At 38.1% G+C, this 21236-nt stretch overlaps 3 protein-coding genes across 8 annotated transcripts; all 3 read right to left on the minus strand.

Moving 5' to 3' along the window:
- Window positions 1–2709: 2709 nt before the first annotated feature.
- LOC137747599 (small ribosomal subunit protein mL103 (rPPR7)-like) lies at window positions 2710–4348 on the minus strand. Its single transcript, XM_068487735.1, has one exon. The coding sequence runs from the start codon at window positions 4308–4310 to the stop codon at window positions 3093–3095; it is 1218 nt and encodes a 405-aa protein (XP_068343836.1). The 5' UTR covers window positions 4311–4348; the 3' UTR covers window positions 2710–3092.
- An 801-nt stretch (window positions 4349–5149) lies between these two features.
- Window positions 5150–10368, minus strand: LOC137746848 (splicing factor U2af large subunit A-like). Of its 6 annotated transcripts, none has more exons than XM_068486859.1 (13): window positions 10111–10368; window positions 9142–9467; window positions 8811–8912; window positions 8186–8259; window positions 7477–7547; window positions 7329–7376; window positions 7164–7223; window positions 6978–7038; window positions 6778–6890; window positions 6213–6659; window positions 5924–6065; window positions 5586–5653; window positions 5150–5478 (listed from the first exon to the last, which is right to left on the minus strand). In XM_068486859.1, the coding sequence occupies exons 1-13, from the start codon at window positions 10243–10245 to the stop codon at window positions 5341–5343; spliced, it is 1785 nt and encodes a 594-aa protein (XP_068342960.1). In that variant the 5' UTR covers window positions 10246–10368; the 3' UTR covers window positions 5150–5340. The 6 variants fall into 6 exon arrangements, 5 of the variants coding, with proteins under 5 accessions (XP_068342960.1, XP_068342959.1, XP_068342958.1 ...); XM_068486858.1 differs by having other exon boundaries at window positions 7329–7373; window positions 8811–8930; window positions 10111–10367; XM_068486857.1 differs by having other exon boundaries at window positions 8811–8930; window positions 10111–10367.
- A 3627-nt stretch (window positions 10369–13995) lies between these two features.
- On the minus strand, window positions 13996–20815 carry LOC137748834 (uncharacterized). Its single transcript, XM_068489023.1, has 12 exons — window positions 20375–20815; window positions 20115–20291; window positions 19924–19992; window positions 18790–18954; window positions 18514–18561; window positions 17067–17173; window positions 16915–16968; window positions 16610–16661; window positions 15780–16432; window positions 15054–15269; window positions 14680–14800; window positions 13996–14288 (listed from the first exon to the last, which is right to left on the minus strand). The coding sequence occupies exons 1-12, from the start codon at window positions 20729–20731 to the stop codon at window positions 14220–14222; spliced, it is 2088 nt and encodes a 695-aa protein (XP_068345124.1). The 5' UTR covers window positions 20732–20815; the 3' UTR covers window positions 13996–14219.
- Between the last annotated feature and the right edge of the window lie 421 nt (window positions 20816–21236).

Below are 21236 nucleotides of genomic sequence, written 5' to 3' on the forward strand. Positions count from 1 at the left end.
CTCTTGATTTTAAGTTCATCATTTTCATATACATTTCCCATTAAAGTTTTTGGGAATACGAGTTAGTTCTTGGTTGAGTTTGGATTTAATAATTATGAGTTGGTTCTACTTCCTATTCAGCAGCTAGGGATTTTTTATGATGCCAGTGTTTTACCCGTTAGATCTTTAGTTAAAAACACGTGAAATTTTTAGGGTTTTTGAGGTGAAGGCAATGTAATGCTGATGAAAGTACGAATATGTTTGGTATGTCTCTGTTCTGTAGTAGGAATTCTATATAATTAAAACAATGACATTTGTTCAAATATTTCAGAGGAAAGAGTAATCTGCAAACAAGACGATGTTAATGAAAATTGACCATGGCTAAGCAAGTTATTCGATTTACGCTCATCAGTCTCATGTATAGAAAGTTGCAGCAATTGTTTACACGGTTGCATTACGCAGGCTTCGTCGAAAGAGAAAACAAGAAGCAAAACGTTTTCTGTGCTAAATTAGATATTACAGAAGTTCCTATAGTATGGCAGAAATGAAACAAGAAGCATTAAGACTTAAAACAAACCGTTATATTAAATTCACAAACTAGTTCATGTCCCGCCAACCAGGTGCTAGTGAAAGGTTGCTAAAACGGGGAGGCGGGGCGTTGTATGGCGTTGCAGCTGTTTGTCCTAGCACCAATCAAATTCTGCTCCCTGCTTGATATAAACACAAAATTTTATTTGTCTGCTAAATTCAACAATAATCTGTCTTATACACCAGAAGCATTCATGTGGCAAAGAGATGAATTACAATGTAACACGAACAAAGCAGCAGCTAAGTACGAAGGCTAACCTGCCAGAATCCTATGAGGCTCCCATTTTAGTATCCCTATATGCATATTACACTGTTTTTTTATTATTGTCGATTGCACAGATACTGTCATGTTTGCTATTCGTCGCCCAAATGAAATGGAGGAAGAAGAAGAATCAAAATTGTGAATCAACTGCACATGAAAAGGCACCAATTCAGCAAGCAATACAACAATAAGGAAACGCCAATATACACATGTACAACGCAACTGAAACAAAATCCTTTGCATTTTGACAATATAGAGGTAGAAAGACACAAGACTCCCAAGAAAACTAAAACGAAATAAGTTCTCTTAGGTTGTGAAAACCTTGAGCAAACAATGCTTTTGGAAATGAAAGACATGCCCAGGCATTACCTTTTGGGTTCGTAAGTACGACTCCTATTTCACTACAAGAGAGCTTCTCATCCGCATCCTACAAAAGATATCGGGTTTAAATTATAACATTAAAGCTAAGTCATAGTGTAAGTGTTTTCCCCAACGTCCAAGCTCTTTCCGTTTTGGGATGCCTGCAATTGAAGAATTCACAAAAACCATCAAAATTATATTACATACGTCAAAAATGATAAGCTATGAAAACACAGTTCAATACCTCGTTTACACAGATTGGTTTCCTATAAAGTTTTATCATATGAAGCACCTTGACTGCCTCAATAGCAGTCAAATAAATACAAATAGTAAGAATCAGAAAACCACAGCAGGAAAGAGTAGCAAGAGTATCTTGAGAGAAGGGCAACTGTGACATGCATAAGGTTTACACCATACTCTAAAATTCAATTCATGTCCTTGACGAGAGGTTTCCTTTCGCACTCTTTCTTTGGGAACATGCACAGTAACTGGAAGAGGAAGAAGGACGTTCATACTGCAATACAACAAAGCCTTTTCCCACTAAGTAACTGCAATATATCTTAAAAAATCATATTCATATAGTTTCATTAAGAGTAACACACAGGTTACAACCATCTAAATCAAGCACGAACAAAGGGTTAATCTGCTCTACAAAGAAAGGCTATTACTGTGGATGCAGCTTCAACAAAAAATGAGTGCAGACAAACGAAAATAGAGGCATACCAACATGGCCAATTTGAACGAAAGGTTCCCAAATAATTCTTGGAAAAGCAGAGCAACCAACAACTCAACCAAAAGATAGAACAACTTAACTACTCGACAACAAAACATTAGCTACTTAACCTCATGTTCCTGCAGAGAGACAGTTAGGAAAACCTTAAAAGTTAATAGGAAAACAATTATACAAGTACAAGAATGAAGAAGAGAACCTGAGGGTCCCGATTTCCGGTACAAGCAGTGGAACTTTGTTTTCGCTTGGCAGTTCGTCAAGCTGGCCAAGTCAGCTCCTTCTCCTGGAGGAGATATTTGAGTCTTCATTCCCCCACTCCTCCTTCAAGATAACTGACCCTATATACCCAAAAAAAAATTGTAAGCAGTTGACGGATTTAGATTCTCAGCTTAAACTTTTGACCACAAATTTTTTATATTGATGATTTGGACCTTGTTTTTTTTCTTGGACTTTCAATTTCTCAATCGTGTATAACAGAATAGGTTTTGGTTGACTACTCCTCTCCCCTCTGCATTCCAGTATCCAGTGACTATCCATAATCCGGTCGCTCTCTCCTTTAAAACATGACAACTTCATATGCAATTTGGCGACTCTATCCTAAGTAATATGGCAGCTCTCTTTCCTCTATAATCTGGCAACTCCCGCGAACAGTTGTTTCAGTTTTGAACCAAGATATATTTGTGAAACTCATTCTGGTGTGAGTTGCAAAATTGAAATTTTCGCCGCTAAACTCAGAAACATCAATAAGCCAAAAGCACAACACAGAATTCAGGGGCCAAATGTGGCAGGATAAGTTTCAAACAGATATGACATGTTATTAAAAACACAATTACAAACTACAACGGCCATGGCATATGCAGGATGCTAAGGTCCCAAAGGGTTTGCAAATAAAAATGGGCCTGCTTCCATTTCTGAATAAAAGACGGCAAGAGCAAGAACACGTAAATCTTACCAACTGCCAAATTGCAGACAACGAAACGAAAACCAACATAAAAATATTCAAAATTGAAGCTCATACAGTATTACAATTTCAAAAAGCTTCTAACTTGCTTCTTTATGCGGCCAATTGACATCCTTGCTCGCCTTTTAATCAGATGGGCTCACCCGCCGCAGCCGAAGATGCAATAATCGCCGGATTAAACTCAGACCAACGAGCCGGAATCCCATCAATACTTATGCTGTAGCCTCTTTAGCCTCCTCATCTGCGACTGAAGACGCACCAGTATCAGAAGAAGCCAAACCTAGACCCTGCTCCAATTTCTTCCAGGCAACTAAAACATTAGGAGGGAACTTCTTCTTGATCGTGCGTATCAATCCCTTGGCCTCCTTCATCTTCTTCTTTTTCACCAATCCTGCAGCCAAATACTTCATTGTATTGAAATCGGGGATCTTATGCACCTCCACACTTCTCTTGTAAACTTTATACGCCTTGTCATAATCCCCACTTTCACACAAATAAAATATCAAAGTTCGAAAAGTTGCAGCATTCGGATTACAAGCATTTCCCTCCAACCCCTCATAAACCTTGACAGCTTCTTCCATCATCCCATTCCTGCAATAGCAAGTCATCAAGTAATTGTAACTAATAGTATCCGGTTTCAGCCCGGCATTCGCCATTTCCTCTATCAAAGCTTTCACATTGTCCGCGTTCCCGCCATGGACATACATAATCTTCACATTGTAAGCCGCAGCATCAACCTCAACGCCCTTCTTCACCATCTCATCCCACAACTTCTCCGCCTCTTCGCCATTGCCCTTCTTGTACAAAGCATTGAAAATTGTGGTGAACGTCACCGCAGTGATCTCAATACCCTTCTCCTCCATCAACCTCAGCGTCTCCATCGCCTTCTCGGGCTTATCCGCAGCACAATACGACTTAATCAGTATACCATACGACACTTTATCAGGGGAGACCCCATGCTTGTTGGGAATTTCGTCGAAAAGCTGGGGGACTCTGTCGAAATGCTTCGAATCGTTGCAGGCAGACAGCAGAGTGTTGAAGGAAATGGCGGTTCTGGGAGTACCCAGCTGGTCCATCTGATCAAAGGTCCTCAATGCCTGGTCAAACATGCCGGCGCGGCCGTAGGATCGGATGAGGGTGGACAGGAACGGCTCCTGGGTGATTTTGGGGTCATTTTTGTGGGATTCAATGAAGGATTCGATGTCAGCGAAGCGGTGGGACTTGGCGAGGCGGCGGACGGTGAGATCCTGGGCGTAGCGAGACGAGGTGGGAGAAGAGTAGTGTTCGGAGACGGAGGAATAAATCTGGAGGGCTTTGTCAGGGTCGTACTCGGTTCGGAGCTTTGATTTGGCTTTTGAGATAGAGAGGGTAGACTTGGCGGTGGTGGTGGATAGGTGGCGGAGGTGGCGGAGGGGAATCGAAGATGACATTTTTAGGGTTTTTGCAGCTTTTTGGGGGTTTTGGGTGGAAGCTCTGTTCTTTTGAAATGTTTAGGGTTTTAGGAGTGTTGTTATTTGTCCTGTTGCTGCGCAACGTATAGGATTAGGATTTCCAGGGTAATAATTTTCCGACTTTTCACCCTTTAATTTTCAACTTTTTTATGAATAACTTCTGTGGAAAAAAATTTGTGACATTTTTGCATAATATTTTGGCTTATTTTTAGCTAGGTATTGCACATGTTCTTCATCAAATCTTGTTTTACCCCTTGCATTTTATACTTTATCATTTTACCATTCTTTCTTCGTACCTTACTTTACTCTCCACGCTTATATTGTCACACTTTACCACCTATAATCTTCTTCCATGTCCCAGTTTAACCTATTTCTTCAAATAAGTTACAAGACTCGTCGTTTGTGTTGACGTGGCATGAGCAGTCGTCTTTTCAACTAAGCTGTTTGTGTGGCCTATAACATGTCATGTTAGTGGAATCCATGGATTAACAGATGTGGGTTAAACTCAAGTTAGTGTTCGATTTCTCTATATTAAGAAATGAAAGGAAGAAGGAAATGTTGAATTTCAAGATTCGGGAGTAAATTCAAAGTTTTCGCATCCCTATGCAACACTAAAACTCACCAACATAGTTGAAAAGACTGAATTGTCCATGCAACATTAACACAACTACTATTTTAACTTATTTGACGGAATAGCGTGTAGTGTGATATATTCAGAATGAGTGCAGATTTTAAAAGGAGCTCAAGATTATCCCCGCGGAGTTGCAGTCGGTTGCCTAAAACAGACCAAATACGTAACGAAGTAAATAGAAAGAGAAGGAAATACCACAACTTATATTTCAAGTTCATATCTTCACTCCTTCCCACTAACTGAAAGTTCGCATCAATTTATTCCTAGTCATACATACCAGGATACACGATACAACTCTAATGAAAAAATGCAAACTCAGAAGTTCTAATTAAGAGAAAATCTCAATAGATCACTTAGTAACACATTTAAGACAAACAACTAGCCCTCGTAGTCGCCCTGGCCGAACTTGTCCTCCGGATAAAACACTGCTACCACCTGATTGCCGCCAAATTTCCGGCCATTCAACCCCGTACGGGCTTTTGTGGAACCATCAGTATCTGCATACTCCAAAAACACCTGCCAATACAAGAATATTTTCAGCATGTAGAAGAGCAAAACCTGAAAAATCAGATTTTTGAAACTAAATGTATTAATAACTAGATTCCAGACACGGAGACACAAACCTTCCCAACACCGGGGGCAAGTTCACCATCTGGTCTTGGACGCGGGATGATGACGTTCACTAATGCACCTGCAGATCAGTCAAAATCAAATAACTATTAAAAATAGACGACAACACAAATCTTAGATGAATTCAGCTAGAAGGTTATGGAGGCTTCTGTCTGAATGTTAACGCCTGATTCTTTATAGCAGAATGTGGGACTACAAAAAGGGCTGTAAAACAGAAAGATAATGACAAAAAGAAAAGAGAAAATCAATACCGCAATAAACTTTGTAGGTTAATCAGAAAAAACCAACAAAAAAAGAACAGTGAAATTAACAGCGAGTGATGGTAACTTACCAAACTTTTCGCCTTCAAGCCTCATGTCTTCCAAGATATCATCATACTCGGTATCGTCCCTAAGCTCATCTGCAGTTACTACCTGAGTTAAACATACAACCTTGGTGGCGACAGAACCAGGCGGTTGCAACAGCATGAACCTCTGCAAAAGAAACAAACACCTCAAGACGTTAAACCAAACCCAGATTAACTAAACTTTCTGAAAATTATCAATTTAAGCCAATTTAAAAGTATAGTTTAGTCTAACTTAACACCTATTAGGGGAAAAAATTAGCACTTTCACTCTTACCTGCAATGCAATTTGCTGCTGTGCGTGCAACAGAACACTCTCTTGCTCAGGTTTGGGCTGGTTGGCACCTTGGTTAGCACGCCTAACTGTGAGCGTCTTGTCGCCCATTTTAATACCGTTCAGCGCTGCACAAGCTATGTCTGTAACTGAAAGGTCTTGGTAAACACAAAAGGCATAGCCTTTTGAGTTTCCTGTTTCCCTGTCTTTCACTAAATCAAAACCACGAAGGGGTCCAAAGGACTCGAGTAACTCCTTGATCTGTGCTTCTGTGAAGTAATATGGCAGCCCACCAACAAATATGCGGTCAGGGCCCTCAAGCCCACCAGCAGAACCCGGTGTAAGCCCCACAGCAGCCAGGTTCAGATTGGGATTGGGCTGGCTTGGACCGAGTGTTGCAGCCAGAGATGGGTTGTAATCACTAGGTCTCCGCACCTTAACAGGGGCTCCCTGTAGCAATTGTCCAAAAACAAAAGAAGGGAATAGTCAATACTATGAACGTGAAGTTAATCCAAAATGATTAAGTCAATCATACATGGATATAAATGAAAGGAAAGATTAGAAATACCTCAAAAATAATTCCGTCCAGAGCCATTGCATTGCTAGCCTCTTCAACCGATCTCATCTCCACAAAAGCAAATTTCTTTTCATGGTTTATGTAGACATTGACAACAGCATCTCCTGCACAAAACAAGTAAAACAACAATTAGGTGATCAACTAAAGGGAAGGACTTTATTATACCAATTTGAATGCAAACATCAATATACCTGGGCCAGCAGTGTTCCCTCCAATTGCAGCCATAACTTGGCTGAAAAATGTAGCAACAGACTGCAAATGACAGAAAAAACCACATTAACCGTAGGAAAGTGTAAGCTTGAGTACACATTAAAACATAGTGTTCATGTTGAACGAAAGGTAGATAAGCAAAAATAATAAAGGTGAGTTGAGTAAACCTGTTCGTTTGCTGTGGGAGGAAGCCCTCCAACGTACACTCGTCGGGCATGCCTAGTAGCCTGATAAGTATAAATAAAGAACAATTAATGTCAGCACATGTTACAATTAGGGAGTAGTGGGATGTACTGATACAAACTAAAAAAATTAATCTCAATCATGGCAACCTGTTGAGTCATTGCCTGAACAGGCATAACTGGAAGGGGTGCAAACTGCTGTGCGCACAAATAAAACATAATATTAGTGAAACTCAAGCATACTGAGATGTATGGATCGCAAGGGGAAAGTAAGAGCAAGAGAGAGAGCGAGAGATACCTGACCGGTTGACAGAGGGAACATGTTTGGGAACATCCCCGGAATGGTAGGACTAGTCCCAGGAATTTGCCCTGCAAAGAAAATTGGATCACATGCAGTCATCAAAGAACTACCACATTAAAACTACTTAAATGTTACTGCCAAATGACTCCTCCGCCACTTCATTTCCATGCAAACTCATTGGGTTAAGCAATATCCGGACCTTCAATTTATATAGTTTACCAGAGGAGGTGAAAGAAATATATCATTTACAAGTTCTGGGGGAAATATTTGTAAGACTACCAAAAAAGGCAATAGTTGCCGGTTGACGACGAACAAGATCCATCAAACCGGTGCACTGATTCCTCCGTGTACATAAAAGCTACAGAAGTCGGCTCACACCCATTGTCATCACAGTGGGGCAAGTAGTCCAACATTGCCTTCTTACAACAAAGGACAAGACAGAAACAAAACAACAAAAACACCAAAAACCAAAAAAACCAAAAGATCTCTCAGTCCCAGAATTATTTCACCAAGTAAAAAATAAAAATATTGTAACCTTTCCAGAGACCACAGCTTTATAAAGGCTATATGCACAAGGGAAGGAACAAAATATACCTTACCAAAATAACACCATGCAATTGGATATGAACTTTCCACACTAGTCCAACAAAGAGAAAAAACAGTTAAACAAAATATAACAATCCCAAGTCTAGAAGAATAAATGTACCTGCTGCAGCAACAGCAGCACCAGCTAACATTGCAGAAGCAGGAGGTGCCATGTCAAAACCGCTAATCCTTTTGCTGCAAGCCGTTAGTGTCAGGATACCAAAAACAAAGACAACATAAAAGAGACAACTTAAAGGCATGAGACTAGAAAACCTACATTCTACAAAACGTTATTATCACAGTTCCACAGAAAAAATAATATCACAAAATTATTGTCTCGCCCCAAACTTATACCAACATGAAACTCATACACAAGAAATCGCGACTATAAATTTCATAGAAGTTAATAGTTCACTACCTACCTAAAATGGTATCTGTAGGTATACATTTGGGGAGAGACAGGCATTCATTATCCAGTGTGGTGGTGAAAAGTGGGGTTATCTACATCCCAAGACAAATGAAACAGAACCAATCTTTCACCACTAGCTAATGCATAGTCAAGCATTAGGAATAAAGATGGCAAATAAACAAAATTACAAACAAGAACTTGGCTAAAGAGACCCAAACCCAAATAAGGAAAATATTTAATGAAAAGAACTCATCAACCAAGTGTTTATTCCAAAAATACTTAGGATTTGCCGCAAAAGTTAGGAGTCCTTTGCTAACCTCTCATAAAGAAAAAATACCTTTTTGAGCGTGAACGAGAACGTGACCTCGATCTGGATTTGTGCTCAGATCTAGCTCTTGAACGAGAACGGGACTTGTGCCTATGCCTATCCTCTCTGTCTCTGTCATAATCCCTCCGTCTGTCAAATCATTGCATAAATTATAATAGTAAAAGGACAAAAAGAATCTCAAAGATTCACCAGATTAATTAGCATAATAGTTATATAGCAGTATAAAAATTCCAAATTGCACAAATTGCATCAAACTCAGTTGATAATTACACAACCAAGTTCCTCATCTGCTAACAGAATATTCATTTAAAGGTAGACAATGAATCAAAATTGGTCATACCTATCAGAGTCCCGGGTACGGTAGTGATCATCGTCGTCGTCGTCCTTGTCTCTCCGTCGCTCACTTCTCTCGCGATCCCTGTGGCGGTCTCTGTGATGACGATCGCGATCCCTGTCCCGGTCCCTTTCTCTTTCTCTATCACGATCCCTATCCCTAACCCTATCTCTGTCCCTATCCTTGTCCTTGCTTCTCCCCCTGTCTCTATCTCTGTCCCGGTCCCGATCCCTGTCCCTTTCCCTATCTCTGTCCCTCTCCTTATCACGCCCTTTATCTCTATCCTTTTCTCTGCTCTTTGAAGATTCTCTCTCGTAATCACGAGATTCATGCTGCAAAAGAGACAATTCAATCAGTGTATTGTAAATTAAACGATGAAATCAAGTTAATATACACCCTTTCAGCAAAGATACTTCAACATAATTATTTTACCAGATGAAATATGTACATTTTAGTGTTATTAAATATCAAAGTGTCCTCCCACCTATAACAGAATACATAACTGCGACAGTTGTGTGTAAGTATAAGAGAATTGTACAGCACAATCCCGACACAGCCAAAGCAAGAACATCTTTTGCAATGTACATCACCATATCTATACTAAAATGCATAATTGCGACAATTGTGCACAAGTATGAGAGAATTGTACACAAGCATTAAACATCTATAACCAAATAGGCAAGAGACATAAACCAGTTTAACAAACCCTGATTAACAGATAATTCTATGCAGAAACCTTGTCCTAAAAAACCCCAAACCCCAAAATTCACTAGCCAAACACAAATTCAAAGCTGAAAACGAGTAGATCATACAAAAACAGAAATTCGGATGAAAAAAAAGATACACACAGAATTCAATATATTCAAAGAACCCTAATTTAACAACCAATCTAACTTACCCAAACTAAACCCTAAAACACTCTAGTAAACGCGACCTCTTCCAATCGATCTTACAATTGAGTAATATTACGTGTACCTGAGATTTGGAATCGCTGTAATCGTCGGCACCGCCGTGGACGGCAGCACGAGGTTGGGGAGAGGAACCGCCGTCGGCGTAGGTGCCAGCGTCCTCTCCGTTCCCATCGTACCTCCCTTCGTATTCCGTCATCATAGGTTTCCGCTATCTCGCAGTTGAAGTCTCGATGTTGCAATCTTACTTGGTGTTCGTTTCTCGGGAAAATTGTCTGCGATAAGTGACTCTGAGCGAGCGCTGAGAAATCTAGGGCTCGAGAATTTGGGCTTTTTCTCCGTTTTATAGACCTCCAAGTTAAAAGTGGTCGCGAGTGGATGGGATTACTGAAGGCGGTAAATTTAGGGTTTGTTTGGTATTGTATTTGAAATTTTTTATCATTTCTCAAAATGTTTTTTTGAAAACAATTTTCTTTAAGATTAAAATACTTGATTGGTTTATGATTTAAAAATTTTAAATCTTACGACTTAAACTAGAAAAAGAGATCTAAAAAGAGGGGGATCGCAAGAGAGAGAAAAATGAGAAAGGAGAAAAGAAAGTAAGAAATGATTGAAGGTAAGAGAAGAAGAGAGATGATCAGACGAGATAGAGATGAAGATGAGTGAGAGAAAGAACCAAAAGAATGAAGAAAACGGATTAAAGGAGAGACAAAAAAGGTAAAAAAAAATGAGAGAGAAAGAAGAAAAGAGGGAGAGAGATTTGGAATAAGAGAGGAGGAGGGAAAAATAAATAAATGAGTGAGTTTAAGTTTATAAACTCTAAAACCGAACTCAAGACTAACTCGAAGATAGGATTGAGAATAGACTATATTTTTAAGGCATAAAACTTGATAATTTTTAGTTTAAAAAGTTGAATTCAAGTATAGTACAAAACATGTCTATAGGTTCTCATCCATATTTTTTTCTTCTATATTGATTAAAACCTTATTTCTTTTCAGTTTTTAATCAAGGTCCTTAGATTTTAATAAACATCATTGATTATTTCAATAATAAAATATGAGAAATGTTATTGGCACTCCAAAAATCTCATTCTACACTCCTCATAAGTGTATTTTTCTTTCCAAATATAGAAAATTTGGAGTGTAGAATGAGATTTTTGGAGTGCCAATAACAATTCCCTAAAGTATTTTTTATTTCTAAACATATTCATTCAGTGTTAAACACATTACACTTGGTATATTCATATTTATGGCTAAAATTGTTTATCATATATTTTTATTTTTAGTTTGTACCCATTTTTAATTTGCAACCCTTTTTTTAATTTGTACCTATATAATAATTCTTTTTTGTGCCCATATTGTGACATCCCACATCGCTCAGGGGAGTGATCCTTAAATGTATATTTTCATCCCTACCTAGCACGAGTCCTTTTGGGAGCTCACTGGCTTCGGGTTCCATGGGAACTCCGAAGTTAAGCGAGTAGCGCGTGAGAGCACTTCCAGGATGGGTGACCCATCGGGAAGTTCTCGTGTGAGTTCTCAGAAACAAAACCGTGAGGGCGTGGTCGGGGCCCAAAGCGGACAATATTGTGCTACGGTGGTGGAGCGGGCCCGGGAAGTGGTTCCCCCCCCCGGCCGGGATGTGACAATTTGGTATCAGAGCCTAACCCTGGCCGCGTGTGTGCCGACGAGGACGTCGGGCCCCTAAGGGGGGTGGATTGTGACATCCCACATCGGGCAGGGGAGTGATCCTTATATGTATATTCCCATCCCTACCTAGCACGAGGCCTTTTGAGAGCTCACTGGCTTCGGGTTCCGTAGGAACTCCGAAGTTAAGCGAGAAGAGGGCTTGAGCAATCCCATGATGGGTGACCCACTGGGAAGTTGCTCGTGAGTTCCCAAAAACAAAACCGTGAGGGAATGGTAAGCCCAAAGCGGACAATATCGTGCTACGGTGGTGGAGCAGGCCTGGGAAGTGGTCCCGCCCGGGCGGGGATGTGAATCCCACATCGCCCAGGGGAGTGATCCTTATATGTATATTCCCATCCCTACCTAGCACGAGGCCTTTTGGGAGCTCATTGGCTTCGGGTTCCGTAGGAACGCCGAAGTTAAGCGAGAAGAAGGCTTGAGCAATCCCATGATGGGTGACCCACTGGGAAGTTGCTCGTGAGTTCCCAAAAACAAAACCGTGAGGGAATGGTAAGCCCAAAGCGGACAATATCGTGCTACGGTGGTGGAGCGGGCCTGGGAAGTGGTCCTGCCCGGGCCAGGATGTGACACATATTTTTTTAACTTTTATTTGTATTTGTACCCATACTTTTTAATTTATTTGTACCCATTTTTAATTTTGCTAAATGTACCCATGCTAATTATTTTATGTTTTAGAATATATCAATAGTTATCTTAAAAAATATGTTAATTATTATGTGGGTACATTATTTTTTATTTTTTTGCTATACTTTTTGTGAAGAACAATTTTTATTTTTTTTGCTATACTTTTTGTGAATATTACTCTAAAATTGATTTTTAACTATTTATTATATTTAAAAAAAATTATTTGAATTTGTTTAGATTTCATAATTTGTGGGACGTTAAATGCATAAATGCATGAGTTAAATCTCTTAAATGATGCTAAGGACCCCGATCAAAATATTTAAACAAACAAAGTTTCAATCTAACAATTAGATTTATTAGAGACCGGAACCAAAATGATTTCTATTTTTATATAATTTTACTCTTGTTATATGTTTTTCACAATATGTTGTAGCCGGTAATATTTAAGTGAATTTTTGGCAATATTTGAAGAGGTGCTTTATAAAATTAATAATTACGAATTTGTTTGCTAAATTTGGCTATAAATGATAAATTATTATCTCACACATGTAACTTCACTTAATTTTATTTTAAAATTTAAAAAACTATATTTAATGTGGAAGTTATCTAGAGTTAGGTGAGAAGATACATGACAAATGATTAAGAGTATGATGAACATATACCATTGTTATGGTGATGAACAAAAATGCTCCCTTAATACTCATTTTTTAATCACTTATCTGATGTGGTAAGTGATGTGTACATGTCACGTCAATTAATGAATCTAATGATTGAATGTTGATTGTATCATTTCTTTTCACATGACTCTCAAAGTAAACTCTCCATGGACTCTCCGTCACCTCATGTGTTTTGCACAAGGTTTTATAATGTTGGAACCAAAATTGCACCAAAAACTTGAAGTGGTAGAGAGTTCATGGAGTTCCACTTTTAAGAGTCTCCTTAGCATTTCCCGTTCTACCAAATCACCAATATGGTTTAAAATATGAACTCCCTAACATTTACTCTTAATGTAATCTCTCTAACATTTACTCTTGATGAAATAAATGCTTATACCTTAAGATTAATCAAATAAAAAGTGGGATGACAAGGACAACTTAGATGATCATGGTAAGAGATGACGGACTAAACTGATAAGTTTGGAACATATAAAAACCAAACTGATGAGTTGATAAAACATAAGAGACCATACGTGGTTCCTCTTTTGGCCACCATAATTATTATTTAAAAAATTAATGAAAATGACTTGAAAACTTTGAGTTTTAATGATAAAGATAAAATAAAAGGTAAAATCAATAGTACCAAAATTGACTTTTTAGTGTAAAAATATGATTTTTCGTTAAAATAAACAGTACTGTAGATTTTTCGTTAAAACTCCCTTTAAAAAAACACGCTCACACAAACAAAGTTAGATTTAACGTAATTATCTCACCGTTTGAAAAGTCACGCGCAAGCGCTCGCATACACCATCCAATCTTCAGTATTGATCGCGGGATTCGCCATCCGATCACATGTACGGTGGTGTGGCTTCAAGACTGCCATATTTTGAATGGCGTTACTTGAAATTCTTGCACAAGTAGGAGGAAGCGTATGAAAAATTCCAATACAGTGGCAGATGAAAGTGGCTTTAAATTGTAATCTTTTCTTCTTTCATTGATAATAGAACAACGATTTACGACGACAAAATTTCATGTCAAGTAAGTGTCTGCACAAAACTATCATTCTACGATTCTAGTATTATACTACGAGTCTACGACCATATACTCACTGGGAAAGGAAAGAACAAATCAATCTGGTAGCTTGCTTTCCGTTAAACCGTGAATAAATTTCATCACGTTTCCAAAATTCAGTTTCCGCCATCACCCTTTTTTAAGACCCATGAAGAACCGCTGGACACGCAGAACTCATTAATGACCTGCACAAGAAAGCAACTTGTATTAAGAAATTATCACGAGAAATCGTATTACAGGCCAATGCTGCATTCAGCACTGATACACCATTTACACCATTCACCAAACATCGCAATAACCCGGAATACTTAATGAAACCATGATTCTGAAAAGAAACCGATGTGTTTGCAGGCTGCTGATACATAAGAACCATCGAGTGGTTCAAGAACAGAGTTGGAAACGTAGGGCAGCAAGAAGAAGACGACAATGGTCTGGTTTAGGGATTTTGGAGCCTAGGGTCTTCTAAATTTTAATTTGTTGAGGAACATGTCGCAATATTGGAGAAAGAAATTGTGTTAGGTAACCTGACAACCAATGTAAAACTCTGTCGAATCGCAAACATGAAATAAAACTGACCTTGCTGAATTCGTTAGCAGTGAATTCCTTTCCAAGAGAAATCTTAGTTGCTTCAGAAACCTCACCCCTTTTAAGCTTAGCATTAGGTCCTTTTGCGCATAGAAGATCCATTACAACCTTCCTGCAAGAACAAACTCAAACTTAAGTTAAATAAGAGTAGAACTTATTACTTTACGACAATTTTAATGAAGGGAATCTTGCTTATTCTGAAATCACACAGGAACCATACACAGCACAACATCATCATAGTTGCTATTAAGTATTCAAGTGATTCTCAAAACCTCTTCTGGTAATATGTCAAAGCCCCAGTGAAGGTGCACAACATTGTATGCTTTTGGGACTAAATAATTTAAAAATAAGGAAACGGGAACAACCTCAATTTGTCATGCTCTGGGTGATCTGGTGATGATTTCAAGACATACGAACCATGTATGTCTATCGCAATTTCACTTATTACTTTCTGCAGCTCATGTGGAGGAGCCTGAACTCCATATTGTGCAGCTGTCACTTTTTTACTTCTAGGATCAACCTTTGGAAGAGTAGATGTTCTGACTGCCAGATCACTTAATCCTCTACGTATCAGTTGAAAGCTGCCCACAAAATGACAAAACTCAAGACGATAGCATTATCGCATTAAGAACAAAGAGCATTAGTAATGTAAAGTCTACATCGCCGTGTAGGGCAATAAAAACACTTCTTAAGATGATTCAACTACGAATAATAAGAAAGTACTGTTTGATTATTATTAAACTTTCCAAATAGAGCAACACTAGGGAACAACCATTATGCAGGATGAGGATCCTCTTAGGATACTCTTTGTGGGGATCCTAGGGATCCTCACATCCTAGCTGTTCATCGTACATCGTGCAGCCAATTTTCATTTGGTACTATTTGTGTTTAATTTTAAATAAAAATATTCAAAATGATTTTTGACCACACGATGTACGATGAACGACTAAGATGTGAGGATCCCTAGGATCCCCACAATTTAGATCCTAATGGGATCCAAATCCCATTATGCGGTTGTATTACGCAGAACGAAAAATTTCAAAACAAAACAAAAGATGAAAAAGATAGTCTTGAAAACTTCGAAAACTTACTTGCAAACCTTGTGTTCTTGAAAAACCTCCTTTATAGCCTCTTGTAGAGCTGCTCGAGTTTCATCTGACATGGTTCTTCCCCCTGTGTGAACTTCACTTGCAGCTTTTGTCGTACCTTTATCAGAATTCAGTGGTTTGCCACGCGTAGTAGTCATACTAGCACTCTTCATATAACGGTCAGTATTAGATTTAAAGGCTATCCTCAACTTTTCTTCAATCCTTTCCCAGTTTTGTTCTTGGGTTTTAACAATGTCCGGGTAGTGTTCCATGAAAGACATATCTGGTTGCTCTTTGAATTTCCAATCTTGAGTGGAAGGTCTTGAGACAGCTAATATTCTAAGGGATTCATACACATGAGTTCTAATGCCCTCTTGGAGGTCTAGCTGTGAATTTCTGATTACAGGATTCTTCCGAAATAAATTCAGGATGTAATTTCTAGCTGTTTGCCGATCTTTATGATCTTTAGTTGATATATGATTTGTATCCAAGCCTTTATCATCTTTATTTGGATATAATAATAAGGTTTTTGGAACCCAAAGACCAGAGGACAGCAACAACTGAGCATGCTTCTGAAGAACATCCAGAAGTTCTTCCACAGTGTGATCGGGAGCAAAGTACTTCTTAAGATCACTGAACCGGCGTGCTACAGGTTCCTGTTGTGGGACAATTATGGTTTTATTGTCACGACTTCAAGAAATTTTGAACTATAATAGAAAAATTAGCTATTTTCCATATGATGGAAACAATGCTGATAAGTTTGAAAAATTAGCTTCAAATTTACCACTATATCATCAAAACATTAATTTGTGGCTTCGGTAATTGCAACAAACCTCAACAATCAACTTCTTGATACGCTCTTCCAGAGGCAGGGAAAGCAGAGACCTAAAATGACAAGCAGAATGGGATTAACATAGTATATACTTTGATCATTGTTTATCTGGCCAGCGACCAGGTGGTATTTGTGCAAATTTCTCTTTTATAGAAGTGGGGAAAAATTGATAATCATCATACCTATTTGAAAATTAAAGATAATGCCTCCAAAAAGAACTTAATACAAGGAAATAAAATATTATAATTTCCATGATGTTAAGGTGAAATCAAATGAAAGAACTCAATAATATAAAAATGACTGCACCTTCTTGAAGAACCTTCGCACATTCTAGGACACAAGGAGTCAACATAGTCATGCCTTCAAATAACAAAAGTCAAACGTTGTAATTAGCACATCTAAAGCTTTTAAAGAACGGAAGGAAAGGTAAGTACTAGGAAGGAAAAATAAGAACATACGGGCTCATTGTAAATTGTATAGGTGAACTTTCTTGCCCCACCATCTTCTGTAAATATCTGGCCGAGAAGTCACTTTCTGAGCTATGATACCGAAGTGGAACCCAACTCTGGAAGATACAGTGGAGAAAATAGATATCATACATTATATATTTGTATAAATTATCACAACCAATCTAATAAAATCAACCGCTCTAGCTCCTCCTGGACCATTACAGATACTCAAACATTTACAAAACTAAGCACATATTTGCCTTCCGGTATAAACAAAAACAAAATCCACAGCATTAATTTCTGGGAATAGTAGAAAAAGATAAAAAAAGCAATAAGAATAAAAAATCCTGTCAATGTCAAATAACCAATCAACAAAGTCAACCACAGTTGTCAATGTTTCAAAATCACTAAAATGGCATGTTTAATGATCGCTAATGTGGCATGTTTAATGATCCTGACATGTTATAATGTCAGGGAGAACAAATGTCCAGTTTTTCCACCTGTGACAGTAAGAAGATTTGTACCTATGTCAGGCAAATAAAGAATGACCACCGGAATACTTTTTTTTTTTTTTTTCAACAAACGATATTATCTACACTTAAGGGGAGGGGATGGGCTAAGCCTCACAATGGGTAGCAATAATGTGGTTCAAATTCGCCTTTGTTGAGAATCAAACCTAAGACCTCTCACTTATAAGTGAAGAAGAATACCACTAGGTCGTACGTGATTTTCTATTGTTCCAATTTAATTCACCAACAATAAATTTCTCCAGTTTCATGACCAAAAACATAAACCACGAAAAATCCCATACATATCCTTTCACATGATTTATTAAGATTTGAAATGAAAACACAAGTTAAATGTTTGTTCTAAAGCCAACTAATGTGTAAGAAGATAAAGGACGTGGAGTACCCAATGCACTACACAAATCTTAAAGGGAAGATAAAGGACATGGAATAAACCATAAATAGCCAAAGGATTCAACAGAAATGAAAACGAAAGACTACCACATATACACTTATCTTAGGATAAATGAAACTTCTAACTTACAAGCTGCACTCACAAACAAAGCTTGATAATGTCATACTCAACTTAACCATCAAAATATCAATTTCTCATCTGACAGGAAAACAAGAAGCGAAGAATCATTTTTTCCATTGCTTGAGTTACCTAAAAGATATTAACTTTTTCACACGTAAACCAAAACAAAAAAGCAGAATAATAAAGACTCCACATCAAAAACAATAAAAAGAAACAATAATCAAAAGAGAACACTTGTAATGGCTGATGACATCAAACATTATTATGCTAACATATAGTAATATTTTCTCCTAAGGAACCCAAAATGCACAAAAAAACACACTGGAACTGCTCATAAATAGCTTATATTGTTCATAGCCACCAGTTCAGAATATTAAACAAAGTTTGCAGATTATAAATAGTAACTTTCTCATACCTCTTCATCTTCAATTTTTTTCTCAGTTGAAGACTCCATCCGCTTGTTCTGAAACAAAATAGTCTCATAACATAAAATCAAGTCTTGTTCTGTAAACAGTCATGACTAAAAAAAGTGCCTGGTTATTGTAAATCTTAATGTAAATCCTCGGTAGATTTGATAAGTTCCAATAATACACAGAATCAGTCTAAATGATAAAAAAATTCTTCACTAAAGTAAAGAGCCATAATTCTGTAACACAATATCAAATTGGACAGAGAGAAATACAGAGAGAACCTGCATCTTTGATGGACCAATAGATTTTTCTTGTCCAGAGTCTTCCAACTTAACTGTAACTTCTGCATCCCCTTTGACACTGTTCTTCCTTTTAGAGCCACCAGAGTTCAAATGAGCCAATGAGGGTCGAAGCTGCACAACCGCATGAACAGGATTCAAGTGTAACTGCAAAATGAAGAAAAAAAAACAACAGTCTCACAATTTAAGATATTATAAATATAAAACTGAATTACTCTCATAAGAGATACTAAAAAGTTACTAATTATATGCAGCATGTGAGAGTAAGTTTAATTGGAATTAATAAATATATATTCTTAAACTACCAATAAAAAAGAGAGAACAGAAAGACAACTTTTTTTGCACTTGTCTAGACTCTGAACATTTCATTTCTGAGCAGAATTGCAGTTCTCATTTTCCATGTGTGAGAGAGGGCAGCCATGTCAGAGTCATATAAAGGATTAGAAAAACAAATTTGATCATACAACAATAAAAACCAAATGCATAATTTACATCTATCAAGCATTAGATGTTCGATCCAATCCCAAACAACAAAACTCATTCTTTGTGACCAACTTCATTTGGAACAGAGAGATAACATAAGGAGGAGCAGCACTTAGCATCTAAAATTTACACAGAATCCCTCGCAAGAAGAAGCTATATGGAAGCTTGAAATTGAACTTTGTTCAGGTCTGAAGGCCATTCACTACTTATTTAAAACTAGCCAGCTTTCAATAAATTAACACCACTCGGAGTAAACACCAAAACACTTCCTAGGTACATATTTCAACACTACTTGATCAAATATAAATAACACCCTATTTGCTTTGCAAGTTCAATGACTGCACTCTCTTAAAAAAAAAAATTCCAGTTTAGATCAACTGGAAGTGACTGGAAACTCAACTGCCCCACAAACTCTGGAACCATTCATAAACGTTTTACTTACTAAAACTTTACTTTGAGGGTAACAAGGGAAGTGGTCTCGTCAAATGATCTTAATGACAAACAACCTTCATTAGAAGTGCTTGAGATCAGAAATTGCCTAAAAACTAAATCGTTTACAAACCTACAGTTGTTAATGTAAATCCAGCAACATTCAAGATTCAACATAAAACCCGAGGATGTTAAAGTTGATACCTTATTGTCCATCCAAACACCAACAGCATAGCCACTTGTGCCAGGCGGCTTCCATGTTGTAGACAAAGTCTGAAAATAAACACAACACAAATCCCCAACCCGCTTTACATTATATAACAGTGTAGGCAACAATGTCACAACATCCAAAACATACTCAAGCTATTGCTACAATGTTTATGCACAAAATTGACCTGCTTTGTCATTTTCAATCTACTAGCGCAATCTTCATCGAAATTCTTCGGGTCCCGATCGAGAGACAAATCAATCTCCATTTCTGAAGTGGCGGGGTTCAGCCTCACCTCCTCGCACCGGCTCTCCAACTCGTAAGGCCGCCACCACGGCCTCAGAGGATATTGCAATACATACAACTAACAACGAAAAAGATCAAAATTTTAGGCAAATCCTTTCCAAAAAACAAGAAATTAGAGCAACAGAGAGAAGAATGACAGACCTTAGAGTTGTCATCGATTTTCGGATTGAAGAAGACGTCGACTTCCCGCACGACCTCGTCTTCCAGTTCGTCTTCTTCCATAGGATCATCCTCTTTCGATACGTCGCCGTTTTCGGTTTTCAAACCGCCATTTGAGTCTTCGGCCTTCGGCGCGCTTCCTTCTTCTTCTTTCTTCTTCACAATCCGGGCGTCCAGATCTTCTCGTGAAGGTTTGAGCTCAGGCTCGGACTTCGGGACCGGTTCTTGTTTGGCGACGGGTTCGGATTTGGGTTTAGGCTTGGCCTTGGAGGACCGGGGCACGAACCGGTTGGGCCGGGAAGGGGCCTGGCTGGTCGCATCGACGTCTTCGAGGTTCATCGTCGGCTACTCTGCGGTTCCTGTTTGTTCCGGTGAGCGGTGTTGGAGAGCGGAGCTGCGAGAGTGTGGGTTTTCGTGCGCAGTTCTTTTTAGGGGTTTTCGACGGTGAAGTTTGCGTGGGGTTTTTATAAGTTTCGTACTCTTTAAATTCAATAATTACATTTTTGTTCCACGTAATTTAAATTGTTTGTCACTTTGGTCCGTGTTATTTTAAGGGGTCTTTTAATTACATTTGTTTGAAAATATAAGTTTGTATAAAAAGATACTAGATGAGGTGGTATAAAAAGATGGTAGTAGAAGGAAGTTGAAATGCCTCTATGATTTTTTTTTGGTTTATGAAAGGATGGACTGTCGTGATGAAGCCATCAGCTAATCCTTTTAAAAATAAAAGATAAAAAATAAAAATATACCAAAGGCACAGTTACTGTGTGTAAATATGAAAGATTTAAAATGATAAATATATGTCATTTAGTATTATGGTTTAGTGATATTCTTATTCACTTGT

Source organism: Pyrus communis, chromosome 10 (assembly GCF_963583255.1).
Source record: "Pyrus communis chromosome 10, drPyrComm1.1, whole genome shotgun sequence".
Lineage (NCBI taxonomy): Eukaryota > Viridiplantae > Streptophyta > Magnoliopsida > Rosales > Rosaceae > Pyrus > Pyrus communis.